The sequence below is a fragment of the Myotis nattereri genome, assembly GCF_964212035.1.
Source record: "Myotis nattereri genome assembly, chromosome: 2".
Lineage (NCBI taxonomy): Eukaryota > Metazoa > Chordata > Mammalia > Chiroptera > Vespertilionidae > Myotis > Myotis nattereri.
The window spans coordinates 153,923,933-153,943,324 of NC_138076.1; the positions used below are offsets into that span (position 1 = coordinate 153,923,933).

Genomic DNA, 19,392 nt, shown 5'->3' on the forward strand with positions numbered 1-19,392 from the left:
CGTGTCCTTTGTCTTAGTCCCCAAGTAGTAAGTCTGACAAGACGCTTTCTTTTCCTGATGCTGTTTCATGTTCCAGTCACTTACCTAGGACTGAACTGGTCATCTTCACGCCGGGGTATAGTCTGTTCCTGGAAAGCTCTCCTACACGTAGTCCCTCGGGCCAAGCCCTGAGTGAGCCCCATGTAGAAAATCCTTCCTGATCAATCTTTATGCATTTACAGCTTTGGAGAACAATCATCTTACCTCGGCCGGCTTTCAGTTAAATAAACTAAGCTCACCTTCCAAGGTGCTTTACCTCGATGCCCAGTCATGTGATCCAGTGCCCCAAGTAACTTCATATGGGAGATGGAAAACTTTTCTGAAAGGGAAGTTTATATTTTAGGCTTGTAGGCCATGTGGGCTCTGTTGCAGCTAAACTCTAACTAGGGCTACTTTTGTGCTGCTATACCAGTCAGTAAAATCAATGCGTGTCTATATTCCAACAAAACTACAAAAACAGGTAGGACCTGATTGCCAACCCCAGACCTAGTAAGTTGCCCCGTATCCTATAAATTATGAAGGTCAAGTAGAAAAACAGGATGTTAGAACACATCCGTAAAGGTGCCAGATTACAACACCCCAAAACGGGTAATTTGGGTATATCACAGTGTGAAGCCATCAAGTGAAAGGAGAACGTTTACCTGCATAGACTCTCAAAGAGGCCAAGTACAGACTCCCAACTCCTTTTTTTCTGATTTATCCCACCTGTTCCCATTGAGTCTACCTGCAGAACCACATGCCCCACAGAATTAATCTTTGTTTCATCTTTCTGTACTAGCAATGGGCTTAAAGGGCTGGTCATACGCATACATTGAGAGCAGAGAACCCAAAGACCCCAGGCAGAAAACACTGCGCTGAGACCGCTACTGATGGCCTAGGAATTATATATAAGATGGGATTGAACGTGGGACACGAGCTAACTCTGAGTATTGGAGAGGAGGTGACAGTTCTAAATACTGGTCTTTGAGAGGAAGCTTGCAAGACCACCCATTCAGCAGACCTGTAAACATCCTCAACTTGTAGCTGACGTATGATCAGAAGTCCTAGAAGGGCAGACGGACACAAAGGACGCTTGTAATTAGTACTTATTATGATAAAAATGGCTCCGCAGGATAGGTTTTTCCCTCAGCTTAATTCATGCAAGCTCACAAAGGTAATGATAGTCATGGTTCCAAAGAAGATCCGGCTTCAAAGCCATCTTTCTGTCAAACTCTGCTGTCTCTGTGGTCTACGAAGGATTTTCCTTCCATCATGTACCTGAGTGCCTACTCTGCCCACTAATGAATTAGTTATGAAAGGAAATTATCCTATTCCTGACCTCGAGGACATTATGTAAATTAAAAAGAACTTAAGAAAAAAAACTCCAGGCAAGAAAACTAATAACCACTAAACCAGCCTTAAGGGACTTCTTTAAGTTGGAAAGAATGGGTGCTATTAAGTAATAAGAAGACATATGAAAGTATGAATCTCACTAGTAAAGGTAAATATACAATAAAAAGTAATGGGCTAATCATGTATAAAGTTAGTATGAAGGATAGAAGATAAAGAGTAAAAATAACCATAACCAATAATTACTTAGGGCATACCAAACACATCAAAGGGGGAGTAAAAATGTAGAGGTCTGGCACATGTTCAAACTTGTCACCAACCTAGACTGTTAAAGTTATAAGTTGTTATATGTAAGCCTCAAGGTAATCACAAAGCAAAAACCTACAAGATACCCACAAAAGATAAAGGACTCTAAACATACCCCACTACAAAAAGTCATCAGACCACAGGGGAAGAGCGCAAGAGAAGAAAGGAATAGAGCGGTACTAGAAGACAGCCAGAAAACAATGAACAAAATGGCAATAAGTATGTACCTATCAATAATTACTTCAATGGACTGAATTCTCCAATTGAAAGAGTGGCTGAATGGGTTAAAAAAAAAAAAAAAGACCCATCTATATGATTGCTTCCTGTAAGAGACTCACTTCAGATGTAAGGACACTTACAGACTGAAAGTGAAAGGATAGAAAAAGATATTCCATGCAAACAAGACAAAGAAAGCTATACTTAGACAGACTTTAAAATAAAGACACTGCGGCCCATGGACTGAAGGGTCTCGGGTTCTGTTCCAATCAAGAGCACATATGTTGGCTGCGGGCTTATCTCAGGCCCCGATTGGGACCTGTGTGGAGGCAACCAATTGATGTGTCTCTCACACATCAACGTTTCTCAATCTCTGCTCCTCCCTTCCACTCTCTCAAAAAATCAGTGGGGGAAAAAATCCTCAGGTGTGGATTAACAACAACAAAAAAAGACTAATCAGAGAAAAAGGGCATTACATAATGACAAAGAGATCAATCTAACGAGGACATAACATGCATAAATACTTATGCACCCAACAGAGGAATGCCTCAATTTATAAAGCAAGCATTAACAGATTGAAAAAAAAAAAGAGAGAATTTGTCCCAGATATCACTATTTACAGGGCAACTACAGTTTCAGACTAAGAAGGGGAGGCAGGTGCCATTACCATTCAAATGGCTTCTTGTTCCACTTCATGGCCTGGTTGTTGCAAGACAAATCGAAACAGAATTCTCTTCACACCTCATTTAAGTGCTTCCAGCATGGCTGTGGGAACCCAGTGTCCAAGGTGGCTCCTGGGGATCCGATGCATCAGCGTTGGTCCGCGCCACCAATAGGACGGTATATGGTGGTGTGACTTCTGAGGTTAGACCAGCCGTGGGCAAACTACGGCCCGCGGGCTGGATCCGGCCCGTTTGAAATGAATAAAACTAAAAAAAGAAAAGACCGTACCCTTTTATGTAATGATGTTTACTTTGAATTTATATTAGTTCACACAAACACTCCATCCATGCTTTTGTTCCGGCCCTCCGGTCCAGTTTAAGAACCCATTGTGGCCCTCGAGTCAAAAAGTTTGCCCACCCCTGGGTTAGATCATAAAATACATGGCCACTCGCGCCTTGTTCTCTCTTGGATACTCTGGAGGGAACCTGCCACCACATGAAGACACCCACACTTCAGCCCTCAGGTGAAGTCTGTGTGGTGCAGATGTGAGAACTGCCAATGACCAGCCCCACCATGACACCGTGTGCGCCATCTCAGAAGCAGATGAAGAGTGAAGAGTTCATAGGACAGCGTGCAGCCCCAGCCATCATCTTAACTCGTGAGAGACCGACCCCACGAGATAACCTGCTCCAAACTACTGACCCACAAAAAGTAAATGATAAAGTATTTTAGGCTGCTGGTTTTAGAGTAATTTGTTACGCAGCACTACATGACTAATATAATGACCAAAGCTATTTTACCAAGAAAAGCTGGAGCAAGCCTTTTGTCAAAACCTATCCAATTGTAGGTACCTGGGCTAGGGAAAGCTGTCTAGTGGTAAAGGCTCAACTTATCCCCAAAGGGGAGGAAGAGTCATGTACATTACATGCTTGAGGAATGTAAACAAACACTGGTTCCCAGCTATTGTTGCTCACACCAAGTAGAGGCTTCCTGGTTGAAACTGTTGTTAAAATGTTCTCGGCACATGTCGGAAGATAGATTTTTTAAAATATATTTTATTGATTTTTTTACAGAGAGGAAGGGAGAGGGATAGAGAGTTAGAAACATCAATGAGAGAGAAACATCGATCAGCTGCCTCCTGCACACCTCCTACTGGGGATGTGCCTGCAACCAAGGTACATGCCCTTGACCGGAATCGAACCTGGCACCCTTCAGTCCGCAGACCGTCGCTCTATCCGCTGAGCCAAACCGGTTAGGGCCAGAAGATATTTTAATGGACTCTCTTCCAGGCTCCAGGGGTCCCCATAACTCACAGACGCCAGTGCGGGGGAGCAGAGCACAGGCCAGAGCAGCCCTTAGCAGCTGCAGCACGTCAGGGTTCGGGCTGGGTTTCTGAGGCACCTGTTGTCCAAATCAAGGTCATCCGTCACTAATCCCTGGCCTTGTCCCAATGCTGGGAAAGTAGCTCAGAAGCACAACAGCTTCTGTTCCTGCTCACATCCCTAAGAAAGAGCCTGCTTTATGCACTTCTCTTCCCCTGGCCTCCGATCACCCAGAGTAGGAGGGCAGCAACTTTATTAGGTCTGAGATCAACCTGGCGACCTGCATTCCTTTAGTGGCCTGGAAGGAGTGACTACTGACGGAGTCTAACGGGTAGCCTTCAGCCTTGGGCTCTGCTTGTACGGACATGTCCCCAGACAATGAAGCCCAGGGCCAACGGGTGCCCCGCCCCCCCCCCAGCAGGGCAGACAAGAACTGGGGCCTCGATCCTCCTGCCCCTTGCTTCTCCCTGCAATGCCATGGAGGGCCCCATTAAGAGTTCAGCCAGGCGTGAACACTGACTTCAGGAGCCCCTTCCTGTCTCCAGGGGCCACACAGATGTGCCCTGCAGCTGGGAGAGAGACAAAGTGAGCTGGAAATATGGTCCAGAGATCTGGGGGAGAAGGCACATGCATGCCTAACAGCACTGAGCAGGCACAAGGGAGAAGGCCCCCAGACTGCACCTGCGCACAGCCCTCGGTCCTGGATGTTCCAGCATCGCTCTCCTCACGGCGAAATGACAGCACGGGCATCCCTCAGTCCCAGCTGCTCTGAGCACCTGGCTCTCACTTGTCAGAGAAGAAAGACCACATTCTGCCGCTGTATTTATGGGAGCACAAGGGAAGGTGCTGAATATTCAGTCATCCTAGAATCTTGAGTGTTCTGCTTAGAAAATGTCCCTCTTCGAAACTGCACCCTAAGTGATGCTTCCTGATGAATGTCAGTGTCAGCACCTTGGTCCAAGGGGAGAGCAGCCGTTAACACCACAGCAGGAACAAAAGCTTGGAGATAAGACCGCCTTGCACTGATCGGGCTTCCGGGGTACACAGTACCTTCACATTCACCATCTTATTGGTCCTCACATCAGTCCTGGGAGGTAAGCAAACACTTTACAGGAAAAAAAGTTGGATTTCACCCACAGCAACTGCTACTGTAAGTTTTAACTCTGCTCTTGCCAAAAACAAACTCATGACCTAGGGAGAATTATTTAGCCCCAGTTAAAGTTCTTTTCTCATAATGGAGCAAAGCAGCAGGTGACGCTCACATAATGTGCTGCCCAAAGACCTCAGAATCCAGCTTCATCGTGTAGGAAATTTCATGAATTCTGCTTGGTAGTCCGCCTCATCCTTAAGATCTCAGCTCTACATCACTTCTAGGAAGCCTTCTCCAGCCTCCTACACGCTCCTAAGCCTCTTGACTTGATCTTCATGACACTTTCCAGTCTGTATTATTCATGCACCCTGGTTCCCATGAGGACACGGGTCATGATGTCCTTTCTCAGAGATCTACCCAGCACCTAACATCCTCAGGGTGATTTATAAAGATTCGTCAAATGAAAGAAATGAAAACACTTGGTGTTCTACTCAAGTTTCTTCTTGTGCAATGAACAGAACAAACTAATATAAAGTGAAAGGTTAAAAAAAATAGTTATAAGAATACAGATTTAACAGTAAACCAGATACACTCATTTCTCAAATATGATTATAATTAGTTCCAAGCTTGATGGCTGGGAAAAGGAAAATAAAAAGAGTAAGGAGAGGGAGGGAGGGGAAGAGTGAGGAAGGAACCATAATAATAAATCTCATTTTAATAAGCATAAACCCTACTACATCTCTAATAATATGAAAGCAACTGAACAATGTTAGAATATTATGGATCCTATGCATTAAAGCTTTATACTGCAGGTAGCTAACCTGTGCGCTCGGGGGAACCAAGGAGTTGGCAGCAGCATGTGTCATCTGGCAAGCTTTTCAGAAGCCAGGCCAAATGAGGACTATACAGGACTCACCTCTCTTGCACAAATTAACAACTTTTTTAAAGGAAATTATTCAACGCAAGGACCTCATTTGGTCTTGCAATCTCTTTCAACAGATCCTAAACACTGCTCTTTCGCGACTACCAGCTTCATAACAAACAACTTTCCCCAAGAGCTATTGGATCAACCACTTTACTTGCAAAAGGACAAAACTCTAAAAAGCAAACTGGAAGAGGGGAGCACGAGGGACAGAAGCCGTCCATGGCCTCATCCACACCCCGAAATGCCAGCCAGCTATCTTCCCCGGCACACGCCAACTCCCCTAGAAAGTTTATTTGGAAAAAAGGCACTGAACTTGGACATTGCAGAAGGCTCGATTTCCACAGCTGCCCTGGTACCATTACTGAAGATCAAAAGGATGTATCCTCGACCCTGCTCTTCTCACTTTGTAGAAAATTTCCCCCAAAAAAACAAAACAAAATGAAACCAATACTACTAAGAAACAAAACCAAACCAAAAATTCTGCAGTTTTAATCACTGCCCACTTCCCTCTTCCTGTCCCATCCCCCCAATCCTTCCTTACACGAAGCTTTCGTGCACACTTAACACGTTGCAGACGGATCACGAGAATTCTCGCTTCATGTTACACAGTGTTTTACAAAGTATCATACTTTAAAAAGATAGTAGCTTGTAAGAACATGTAATAAATAACTTCAAAATGTCATGGGTATTTAATTTTAAAGCGGGCCTTTAACATTTATGTAAAACATTTTTTGTACTTGTTCAATAGGACCTTATCTGGCCAGTGGGTAAAGCTAGCAATAAAACTACTGCTCCACAACGTGTTAATTAAGCAAGTAGTGATTCACACGAGACAAGGATACTCTTTCGGTGCCTAGTTTCCCACGCTCCTTTGAAGAGGAGCATCCCTGATGGGGAGTAAAACTCCAGCTTTGCAAGTGTTTGGGGGATCCTCCGGAACTCGACTCTGAAGCGTTCTCCTGGTGGGTCCAGGAGGCTGTCTGGCTGGTTGCAGTAAGAACACGGCTCTGTTACCTGCCCTGCCAGGTTCTCCTCTACAACAGCACCTGCAGAGGAAAACACAGCAGGTGTTTCACCCTCTGTCACTTAGTACAATCACTCACACGGATGCTAAAGGAGCACAGAGGGACAAGAAAGCACCGATACCAAGGCTGTGCTTTCACCTCTCAGACTCCCCGGAAGTGCGGTCAGATACTCTGCCCATGAGCGGCCACCAAGAAGGCTTCGAGCAAGCGGCGTAATGGAACAACTGGAATGTGCTCACAGGAAGAGGATGGAGAGGCCGAGCAGCTCGGCTGCCAGGACGCGGCCCTGCCTCTCACTGGGGGCCACAGGCAAGCTGCTGGACCTCGACGCACCTGTTTCCTCACCTGCAAAATGGGAATGGGTTAATATGCATTAAGCTTTTTGGAATAGTGCCTGGCACACGTTCAGCACTTTGTTTATCCTACAGAGAATTTCCCTCCTCTTTCAAAAACACAGAACCCCTAATTGGGATCATCTGACAGAGTCCCAAACGCAGCATGTAATTCTTGAGAACTGATTTTGTAACCAGTGACACATTCGGAAGAGAAGCCTCGGGCAGGAGACTAATTCCCTTTAAGGAATAAAAATTTCAAAACATCTCCCTGCACCTTGGATAATAACCAAGGCTGAAATCCCAAATTAGATTCCTAAGGATAGTTCAGTGAAAAAGGAACCCTGTGTGGAGCCATCATTTTCTATTATATTCTCACTTGTGAAGCAGCTCTAGCTCTTGAAATGTTACCCCCTCAACCAGTGTAGCCTTGCTATGTCATCAGTGCCACTAGGGGGCAGTGCAGTAGGAAGAATACTGATCTGCAGCCAGCTTGGAGGTCTAAGATCAGGAGACAGTGGTGCACAGGGTGGGGAGTGGGTGGGGGGTTAAAACCAGCCAGTCACCACTGCTGACCACCAATCACTCCCCACCCATGTGAGAAAGTCATGTTGACCAAAATTCAAATGTTTTTATGTTGAAAGTGGTCTGTTTCAAGGATGGGAGGCCTCCGGGGTAAGAATGGGGGGGGCGTGGGGGGTACGTAGAGGGAGAAGATATCTAAAGAACCTACAATGTTCTATGTTGGTAGTAGCCACAGGGTGTCCCACTTTATAATAATTCTCTAAACTGTTCCCATGCTTTATACACTTTGCATGCATGCCTATCTCACAATTAAAATAACTGCTTTAGTAATCTTATCTAATAAAAGAGAAACATGCAAATTGACCATACCTCCACTACACTCACAAGCTATGCCCACCAGCCGATCAGGATCAAGTATGCAAATAAACCCGACCAAGATGGCGGTGGCCACGGAGCTGGAGCAAGCAGAAGGCTCGGGTTGCCCCTGGTGATAGGGGAAGCCAAGCTTCCCTCCTGCCCTGGCCTGCTGTGGGCTCCGCTCAAAGTTACAAAGTTTCAATTATAGAAGACAAATAAATCCCAGATACCTGCTTTCAGCTGCTGTGGCCTCCGCTCAAGGAGGGGCTGGGAGCCTGGGTTGCCCAGTGCCATGGCCAGCCTGCAAACAGCCATCAGCCCCTCACCCAGGCTGGCTAGGCACCCCAGCGGGGACTCCCACCCTGAAGGGGGTGTGGCCAGCCTGCAGACAGCCATCAGCCCCTCACCAAGGCTGGCCAGGCACCCCAGCGGGACCCCCCATCCTGAAGGGGGTGTGGCCAGTTTGAAAACAGCCCTCAGCCCCTCACCTAGGCTGGCCACACCCTCATGGGGTGAAGGTCCCTGCTAGGGGGCTTGACCAGCCTGCAAACAGCCATCAGCCCTTCACCCAGGCTGGCCAGGCACCCCAGCAGGGACCCCCCACTCTGAAGGGGGTGTGGACAGCTTGAAAACAGCCCTCAGCCCCTCACCCAGGCTGGCCACGCCCCCCCACCAGGGACCCTCACCCCATGGGGGCGTGGCCAGCCTGCAAACCACCACAGGCCCCTCGCCCAGGCCACCCCATGCCCCAAGGGAACCTCCACCCTGATCCAGGACACCCTTCAGGGCAAACTAACCAGCCCCCACCCGTGCACCAGGCCTCTATCTATACTAATAAAAGGGTAATATGCTAATTACACTGGGAGACCTTCCAGATGTTCTTCTGGACAAAGCCATGGTGGCGGGGCCGAGGTAGAGGCGGTTAGAGGCCAAGAGGGGAGGGCAGTTGTGGGTGATCAGGCTGGTGGGGGGCAGGGCCGTTGGGGGTAAGCAGGCCGTCAGTGGGGGTCAGTTGGAGGTGATCAGGACAGCGGAGGAGGGCAGTTTGGAGTGAGCAGGCCAGCAGGGGGACAGTTGGGGGCGAGCAGGCCAGCAGGGGGGGCAGTTTGGGGTGATCAGGCTGGCGGGGGGGGCGGGGGGGGGCATTTGGGGGCAAGCAGGCCGGCAGCAGAGGGCAGTTGGGGGCAAGCAGGCCGGCAGGCAGAGTGGTTAGGGGCAATCAGGCAAGTGAGCAGTTAGGAGCCAGCAGTCCCGGATTGTGAGAGGGATGTCTGACTGCCAGTTTAGGCCCGATCTCTGTAAACTGGCAGTAGGACATCCTTCGAGGGGTCCCAGATTGGAGAGGGTGCAGGCTGGGCTGAGGAACACCCCCTCCCCCGTGCATGAATTTTGTGCACCGGGCCACTAGTGTATTATAAGGGCAGACACTCAGCTAGGGTTATTTTCCCCAATAAGACAAAAGAAAAATGGCATTTGAGAGAACAGATATGCCCCACTCAAACCTAGTAAAAACTGTCACCCTCTAGCATGTGTCCCCATGTATATGCGAAAGACGTTTCTCCCACTCCTGTGACCTTCTTGCTCCTGGTGCAGTACCATAAGTAAAAACACACAAACGTCAACTGACAACATCAACTTTTAATAATGGAAACAAATTGCCATTCCAAAAACAATTTAGGGAAGAAAAATGTTCCCTATAAAAATAAACTTACACTCCTCAAAATTATAAATATTATAACTTTTTACGTCTGCAATTTAAAATGCTCCCCTGCAATATTTCCCCCCTTCATTTGACATCATTCCTGTACCATCACATAGTGAAGAGAAAACAGTATTACAGCAAAGCTTAGATAATTTAACATAAGAATTTGCACAATGATTTTTAAAAATCAGTGGCCTTACTGGCCCTTCTTTTACACATTAACCTCGCTGCAGTAACCAGTGTCTTGGAGAGAGCATCGATCTTCAAGGACAGTAAGAATTTTCCTAATTGCAACTTGTAGTGCACACGACAATAAACAGGGTCTGGATGATACAGGTGAGGGTGCCTATTTTAGACAATCTACTTCAAGTAAAAAAAAAAAAAAAATTCACAGATACCCATCAGCTACTACATTAGGTTCTAACAGTGTCTTAATCTGAGAAACAAATGCTTCACAAAATATAAGCTTACTGGGATGGGTAGAGAAAAGAGCAGGTGGTTGATAACACTATACTCAAACCCAAGCCACAGTCTGAATAGTAAAACCAGTATAAAAACCGTGAAGGCATTCCCTGAACAATAAAGTGTTGGGTGACAATGACACTAAAACCTCATCAATGCACTAAAAAGAAGTCACATGCAAAATTAAACAAGATGTGCCATACATATTTTATAGCTAGCTCTACTTTTTTTTCCCATCTTTCCTCGAAAAGCTTACGAAGATACGATTGTCTCAGTAACATGTGGCACAGCATCGCCAGCACTTCATCTGCCTCCGAGAGGGAGCTCTCTGACAGGCAGAAGAGCCCCCGGGAGGGAAACAAATGCATTAAAAGGCACAGTTCACGGAGAAGGCAAAAAGCTGAAGCACCCTGGAATTTCACAAAGAATCCAGTAGGTGTCACCAAAGCGTTAACAATTCCTTGGGAATTTATAAAAACAAAAAATATCTAGACAAAAAAAATAGACTGTAAATCCCTCTCTAGAACCACAGTACACCTTTCCCATTGTTTTCAGATTAATTGCTGCATAAAATGAGGTTATTTAACTTGCTTTAAGGAAGGCTTCTATTGCACATGCATTTCTTTGGTCGGAAGGAACATGCACTTTTGTTAAAATGTTTCCATAAATTGCCCCTCTGTGGTGCCAGGGGAGGGCCCTTCCCCTTCTTGCTGTCGTCCTCCTCAGTGAAGGCCTCCTCGGAACCGAGGTTCTGGTAGTATTGGGTCTGTCATCCATAGCCCTGTTCTCCACTACACAGAGCGGACTTCCATTGGTAAGAGGAAGGGAGAAGGGAAAGGGAAGGAGGGAGAAGATGGGGAGGGGAAGGGAAAGGGAAACGGAGGAGTGACTGTCACACAGTGTGCAGTGAGCTCTTTCCTGAACAAATCTCCCAGCCAACCATCGGGAGAAACGGGCCCTACCCAGACTCCTTTTCAGCTTTGAAAACAACCTCAGGGAAAAGCAATAACTGAGCAGGAGTTACACACAGTCCCTGCTCCACCTGCCCGGGGAAGCTGCACCTTCCACCTGAAAAGGCAGAACCTGGGAAGGCAGGACCCGGAAGGCAGGCTCCCCTCCCGGCTCTGGACCTGCCGGCTTGCCACAGCGTTCCGGTCGGCCTCAGTCACCACCCCCTCTTTGGTCTAGTCTAGCTCCTACTTTCTTTGGTGCTGTTTCCATATTTTATTCACTAAGAAACCAAGCAGTGCTACAGTGGGCCTAACACCTCAAAACTGAATGCTTTTAACTCCTTGACAAACAAATACACCCTTTCTCTCTCCTCCATCAACTCATCACCCAAACCACCCTCACTCAGAGCTCCTCCAACTCCACTCAAGCCTTCTTCCCAACTTGCTCTTTACTTTCCTGAAATGTCAAGCTCCTCCAAAGTCCCTCCCAAATTCCTCAGAGTTCCCAGCTTCCTGTGCCTTTCATTCACATGGATGTTCCCTCTGATACTGAAAACAAAACAAAACAAAAAAACAGGTAGTTTCAACATAGGACAAGTATTCAGATAAGATTCCTTGTTAAGCTTTTAAAAATCATTTGCACATCCTTAAGCTTAACATCATCATCAAATAATTAAAATAACAAAGACGAGAAAACAAAACCCAGAGTCCATGCTTCCGAGCATCGCGTGGCCCAGCTCGCGGGAGGGACACGCAGCTGTAACAGGCAAGCTCGTGGGATCCCGGACAGAGGTCGCCAGGCGCAGGGGCTGCGGCCCGGGTTTGGAGAGCTAGCTCTAGAGATAAAAGGGGGAAGACCCTCGCATCACAGGGCCAGGAAACAGCCCTCCGAGAAGAGACTCGCTGCTGGTTTGTCCGCAGTCCCTGCGCGCCCTGAGCCTCCGGGAGCCGGCCTTTAACCGGGTTTCCACACCTCGCTGAGGGCCGCCTCCAGCTTCTGTCTGTAGGCCGTGTAGCGCCTCTTCAGGTTATACAGCTGCTCATCCTCTTCCTTGTCCAAGATACGCAAGAAGTTCTGCAGTTCTGGGAGGCTGAAGGCTTCCCACTGGGAGAGAAGCAAAAACGAAAAATGCCAGGTGTTTCATCTGTCAGAACCAAGGATGCTGTCCGTGAGCGCCCCAAGGTGTGGCGGGCCTCCCGCCTGCGCAGTCACAGCCCGTGCCTCCAGTGCCTCGGTTCCCAAGAGCCTCACTCGTGACCAGCCTTGCCAGCCCACCCCACCCTGGCTGCTCCGATGGCCCACATGGTCTCCCCTAAGGCCGGGACCTGCACGGCCCCACATCCATTAGACACGTTCCCTCCTGGCCTGATCCCCGGAGCATAGCAACAACTCCACACGCCCTCCATCCTGCCCTCTCCTTGGAGCCATCGCTGCCACTGTCTTCTTTCTCTCCCGCCCCAGTCAATGTGATCATTTCCCAAACAGTCCTCCCATCTGCGTGCTTTCTCCATCTCAACCGCCCCTTGTGCCGGCCACCGTCATCTCCTTCCCTGGCCTCCTCACTCCACTCCTGGCTCGCCAACCTGCTCCCCAAATAGCCAGCCTGAGCGCAGAGGTCCCGCCCCTATCCGCGATGCCTGTCCATGGCTTCAGTTACCCCAGTCAACCATGGCCCACAAACATTCAATGGAAATCATTCCCTCCTGGGAATCACTCAATGGCTCCCCTCGGTTGCTTCCGCTCAGTGTGAAAGACCCTAACCTCTCTCATACTGTCCCCCTCACTTACTACCCCAAGTGGCTTGGCACATGTTTTCCCTTCCTCCACTTTGCCTGGCGAACTCCTACTCAACCATAGAGTCTCGGCTTAAATGCCACTTTCTCTAAGAAGCCTTCCATGATTTCCTCCCTCCCTTTCCACCCAGGACTAAGTCTATTAGAAAGCTCTTACTGAGCACTGGTAACCCTGATCAAAAAAGATATAAAAATTATTATAATCATTTGCTGAGTATTCCTCTCACCTACACTAAGTTGTCATACTTCTCACTATTTGGGCTTTGTCTCTTGCCCTCGAGGCTCTGCGTTCTGTTTCCCTAAAAGCACTGGGTACTTAGAAGGCACAAAATAAGTGTTTGTGGGGCTGTTTTTTATTTTTTCAGTAGAACAGTAAATATCAAGAAGGGTATCTGGCATCACCTGAGAGGACTTTTCAAACCGGACATCCTCCCCTCCCAAAAGGGGGCCCTGGGTCCTGACTGTGATCTCTGCCACGGCCAGGAACAACTCCGATGAGAATTCCCAGGGGTGTGGGGCAGGGAAAAGCCTGGAGAGAATCCAATACAGTGAACAGAGGGGGACAAAGTGAAACCACCCAGTGGCTCCATGACAGAAGGTCCCGGAGATGGAGATCATTATTAAAGAAAATGAGAAACATGGAACAGGAGAGTAAAACTTTCTACACTAGAATATTCTGTTAAGTTTTAAAAATTAACATTTTACTTTTCCCGCATGTTCTCCAAAATAAAATAAGCTCCTCCCTCTTCCTGACAGCTATCGATTTCTTCCCTCAGTTCAGCTAACCTTAAAACACTGAAATAAGAACACCATTCAGAAGTCTAATAAAGCAATTGAGAGCGTTAAAACAATGTAAATTTCAAAACCATAACTCCCTCCCCGCCAATAAATGTGGCTCTAATTGCACCACTATGTGCAGTATGTCAAGGCCAATAGCCAGGAAAATAAGACACCAGCAAGACGAGGCTGACATGTCCGCTCACCGAGGACACGCTGCCACGTGTCAAACCAAAGCCGCACCGTTTTCTCCCCAGAATGACAGCGAAGTTTAAAACTTCAGAACATCAGAATCAAAAGAGACTTCAAAAGTGCAAAATAAGTTCCAATTCACATGGACATAAACATACTATTTACAAAGCATATTTACATACGTTTCTAATTTGCAACTTAAAACCACCTTTTAAAGTCCTTAGTCCCACTTCTCAGATGTTAAAACTGAGAACTGAAAAGATCAGACTTATCCAAGGTCGTGCTCCTAATCTAGCAGAGGTAGAGTCCTGGTTCCCTAACTTTTTAACCCAGAAACCCCATTCTCGCTGCATCACTAATTGGACAGGTCATACCATTTCCTGTTGCCGACAAAAGACTGGGACCCAGAGCCTGAGAGACTTGCTCAAGTGTCCTTTTAAAGGTGACACCTGATCTAGAAGGACAGTTCAAAGTGCTTTCTCCTTCAACTGACTGGCCTAAATACAATCCTCCCTGGAGAGAAAATGGCAAATGATGGTACATACATAAACATAATTTCTTCATCATCTGGGCCAAGGGGAAAAAAAGATTCTACAAAGTTAAATGTCTTTCCTGGTAAAGAGATTGAATTCCCTTTGGAGTGAATTAGCCTGGAGACTTTGTTAGTAGCGAACATATGGAGAGTGTCAACTTTCAAAGTTGAGCTGGATTAGAGGAATTCAGAGGTGGAGGGGGTGAGAATGACTCTTCGGGTGGGGATCAAGTTAAAACTTTATTTCCTCCACCTCTGAAAACTACAGGCCAATATAACGAGTGTTGTAAAGAGTATAGTGTAGACTAACTTTGGGTTCATTTCTAACGATTCAAAAACACACAGGAAGCTGCCCTCCGCAGGACACCCCTCCCTCTTCCAATGGGAAACCCACTAGACTAGAGCAATAAAACAGGACCAGCTGGTGTGTACCGTTTAAAGCAGTAATGTACTTACCTCTCCAATTTCATGTTCACGGAGAACAAAACTAAGTGTGTCTGTTCTGGGCCCTGCTGCCAAGCGCAGGTACAGTGGATGCTCCCGGTCTGAGAGTTTGCAGGCGTAGACTGGGTGAGGAAACAGGAGCAAGTCACAACTGAGCACTGCATCATCCCCTGGGCCACACACACCCTCCCCAGCCCTCCCCCAGGTCAGGCAACAGCCCCAAGTCACATCCTCCTCATCCTATTACCAATAGCCCACAGTGGGATGAAAGCTACACTATTTTCTTTGTAGCTGCACAATATAAACTGTGCCTTGATCAAAAAGGAAATAATTTTTAAGAATGAATTTAAATGGGTAATCCTCCCCCAAATGGGCCAATAATTAATTCTGCTCCTCCCTTTAGAAAGCAAGATAAGAAACTTCTTTAAAAAGGATCTGCAACCCCTTTAAAAACAATAAACATATACCATCCAAAGAACATGAAGTCAGAGTTCCAGAAAATCTCTCTGCAGATTAATTTAATCTGCAACCACAAACAGTCGGAGTATGAGCTCGGGTGACTTTAAGCACAGCTAAATGCCTTTTCTCTCTCTCTCTCTCTCTCTCTCTCTCTCTCTCTCTCTCTCTCACACACACACACACACACACACACACACACACACACACACAACACACACAGTACTGGCATTGCCTGTAATGTTAAAAGATTTGCAGCCATGAAGGTAATATCTCAACAGGACTGCACAGCTGAAGTCCAGGTGAGCCAGCAAATAAGCTGGCAAGGTAAAAATGCCATCTGAGCTTATCTACATTCCTTTGGCTCTTCGGGTACAACTGCACTGTAGGTGCTCATTTCCCTACAGAAGTGAACTTGCCCCCCCCTCCCCCCCCCCCCCCCACATACCTCACTGAGCCTGTGGCCTCGAGGATGGGAACCTCAGTCCATTCATACCTGTATTCTGCAGGCCCAGCCCATACATGGCATGTATTCCAAAAATGTGCACACACTCAGCAACTAGCCGGGTTCCATCCTCATCCAACTGAGGGCATTCCTATCGTGTTAGTATCATCTTTTTCTAGAGCTGCTTTAGGCTTTTCCCCAGAAAAACTAGAGAACATAAATAGTTGAGTTCTGCCTAACTGGCATGGCTCAGTAGTTGAGCAGTGACCTCTGAACCAGGAGGTCACGGTTTGATTCCCAGTCAGGGCACATGCCCGGGTTGTGGGCCCAATCCCCAGTGTGGGGTGTGTAGGAGGCAGGTGATCGGTAATTCTCTCTCATCAATGATGTTTCTATCTCTCTCTCTTCCTCTCCCTTCCTCTCTGAAATCAATAAAAATATATATTAAAAGTCTTTTAAATAAAAATGAATAAGTAGCTGAGTTCTCAGACACCATTTTCAAATTAATTACTTAAGTCAATCACTCAATCACTGTTGTCCACGACTGGTATCAATTTCTGCCCGAGAACCTGACCTGGAATATCTTATTCCATTTCACACAGAAATTTAATATTCTCCTTCTATCCACTGAATGTGGGTATTAAGTTCAGATTGTAAGTGCCTCTGGGGGACTGGGTGCCAAAATGCCCCAGTGTAATGTCTAGAGAGGCAAGCCAGGGAAAGAAGAGCTCGGCTGGCCATACACGAGTCTGGATGTGCCGTCAGACACACGGGCCACCCCAGCCTCAGGGTCTCAGAACACAAGTCCACCAGGCCACTCCCCGTTCAGCTGCGCATCTCACGTGGGATGTGCTACTGCAGACTTCAAGCACGGGGCATGCTTTTTGTCCTAAAGAGCATTAAAATCAAAGTTACCAAAGAAAATCAAAGCCATCTCCCTGCACATGAATGCTCATCACACGTGATGCCTGAGCTCTTGAGGTGCACACTGTCCAGCTCAAAACTACGGACAGCCAGCAAGCATAAGCCCAGGCCGTGACCACCGTCCTCCAGAACCTGCCCGGCTCTGACGCAACTGACAGCCACACCCACCAGCCCTCCTTCTGCCAATCAGCACAGGAGACATAAATAAAAGCAGAGACCATGTTCATCCTACGCGTGGCCATGTACCTTGATCTTCCCGGTAACAACGCTTATAAAGTGCAAACTTGGCAGGGCTCTCGGTCACGAGGAACTTTTTGAGCAGGGCCTCGATCACTTCCCCCACGGTGTTGGTGCTGCTGATGTGAAGAGTGTTCATGCAGCCGCCGTTGCCGGGAGCGGGCCTTCCGGCGCTCGGAGACGCCTGCGGGGGCTTGCAGAGCTCCATCTGCACCTTGATGAAGCCAGTGTAAGTCCCATTCGGATTCTGAAGCGGGAAGAAAAGCGCACTCTTAGCTGCGTGGATGGCGGCACTTGAGGGAAGGGTCGGATCCAAACAAAACAAGGAAGGCGCAACACTCCTGCCCTTGTTCTTGCTGCGTGCAGCTCTGTGGCCAGACTTCGCTACAGATCACTCCTGTGTGCATGACCCCTGGGGGAGGGCACAACCCCAGCTAAGTGCTTCCAGAGGCAAGGTCTGCAGGGCAGATGTGGCGACAGGAGACGCCTCCTGACAGTGCCGACTGAAGCCCAGACCCGCGCCTCTGAAGCTGCACGGGGCCCCCGGCGAGGGTGCAGCCCCTGGAGCGGATGCTGGCCAAACCACAGGGCTCCGTAAGGCCCGGGGCACAGGTCTAGGGGCTAACGCACGAAGGAGCGACGTCTGTAACCGATGACCAGCTATTACACAGAAAAGGAAGGTCACAAGCAGGGCTTTGAAACACCTAAGTCGACAAGGAGCAGGCAGTAAGGAAACAAGCTCTTCTCCATCCTCCTGGCTGTCAGACATGTACTAGGTTAGCAATTTCACTGAAACTCTTACACAAGTACATCCCGTGGAGCACAGGGTATGCGATGGGCTTCAGGCACCTCAAGCAACAGTATTTTTAAAATAAATCCAAGCTATAGTGTGAACTACAGATATAATGTAAGCACTTGTCTTTTTTTTTTTTTTATTTAACATGGTATTTATGTCTCCTTCTATATATACATATATTTTTACTAGCTTTAGTGAGGTTATAACTTTTATACAAAAAAAACCTGCATATGTTTAATATACATAATTTGATAGGAGTTTTAGCACCTATCTTAACTTATGGTAGAACTACTATTTTTTAATTGCCAAAAATGGTAATAACGGTCTTGTTTTCACTTTCTATTTTACATTCAGCATATTTAAAAAAAAGAAAACTTATTGTAATGTTTTATTTAAATAAATTATCAGGTGTTACGTATAAATGACACAGTTAAAGTAGGACATTAAAAAACTCCTTTTTGGCCCACTGGAGGTCTGGTGCACGACATTCATGCACTTGGGGGGGGGGGGGGGAGGAGGAGAGGTTCCCTCAGCCTGGCCTGCAGTGGAGGTGGGAGAGGCTCCCGCCATAGCCACTGCACTCACCAGCCATGAGCCCAGCTTCTGGCTGAGTGATGCTCCCCCTTGTGGGAGCGCACTGACCACCAGGGGGCAGCTCCTGTGTTGAGCGTCTGTCCCCTGGTGGTCAGTGTGCATCATAGCGACGAGTCGTTCCACCATTTGGTCAATTTGCATATTAGGGTTTTATTATATAGGATTATTTTCCTTCCTTTCCACAGGATCACTTTACAATACTAATTCACTTGTTCAGTCTTATGGAAAGTAGTATACAACACTCAAAATTTTCATCTTGAAACATGGGAATTTGCATGTTTTAATTAAACTCCACAGAAGGTGGGGGTGGAATTTCTCTGCTTGGATGAAAACTGTTTGAAAAAGGAGAACATCACTGTGGGAGTGAGGAAGAGTAGCCTTGAGTCCATCTGCCCCTCTCTCCTTTTTGGCAGAGTCCCACTAGGGAGGGATCTTTTATCACAAGGGTTTATATTTAAAAGCTCCTCCCCTGGGGTCACAGAACTCAGCAGGGCCTGTTCTAAACAGGTCACCCTGTCCTTTGCTGAACTCTTGTCAGCTCAGCCAATAGACTGAGAGGCAGGGGTCCAAGGGCCCTGGAAACTGGCACCAAGGGGTGGCAGGTGCCACGAGGAAAGTCCCCAAGTGTGTGTGTGTGTGGGGGGGGGGGGGGGGGAGGGGAATAGATGCCAGTCCAAGTTAAAGGAGCAGGAATACTCCAGCTTGGTAGTCAGCGCTCCTTTCCTCTCCAGGCCCTGTGCTGCCCTCCGAGCTCCACCGAGTGAGGGCACACTGTTGCAGAAGCTTGAATCGACAACACACAGGGAGCGGATACTACATACCTCATCTTATCCTTGACAACCAGCTGTGAAAAGTCTGAGCTCAATGAGATTCCAGTCCATTGGCACAAACCCTTTCCCTGAAACTTCCAAATTTATTTACACAAGATAAACGTATGTAGGGCCTCATTAGAACCTGA

General features: G+C 47.5%; 1 protein-coding gene across 1 annotated transcript in view; it reads right to left on the reverse strand.

The window, feature by feature from the left end:
* Nucleotides 1-9,748: 9,748 nt before the first annotated feature.
* Nucleotides 9,749-19,392, reverse strand: part of RASSF3 (Ras association domain family member 3) — a 77,532-nt gene continuing 67,888 nt past the window's right edge. The window contains exons 3-5 of the mRNA XM_081084076.1: nucleotides 17,054-17,291; nucleotides 14,995-15,104; nucleotides 9,749-12,348 (exon numbers count right to left, since the gene is read on the reverse strand). Of these exons, the coding sequence (XP_080940202.1) occupies nucleotides 12,199-12,348; nucleotides 14,995-15,104; nucleotides 17,054-17,291 (498 nt within the window). The 3' untranslated portion in view covers nucleotides 9,749-12,198. The remainder of the gene's footprint in view (nucleotides 12,349-14,994; nucleotides 15,105-17,053; nucleotides 17,292-19,392) is intronic.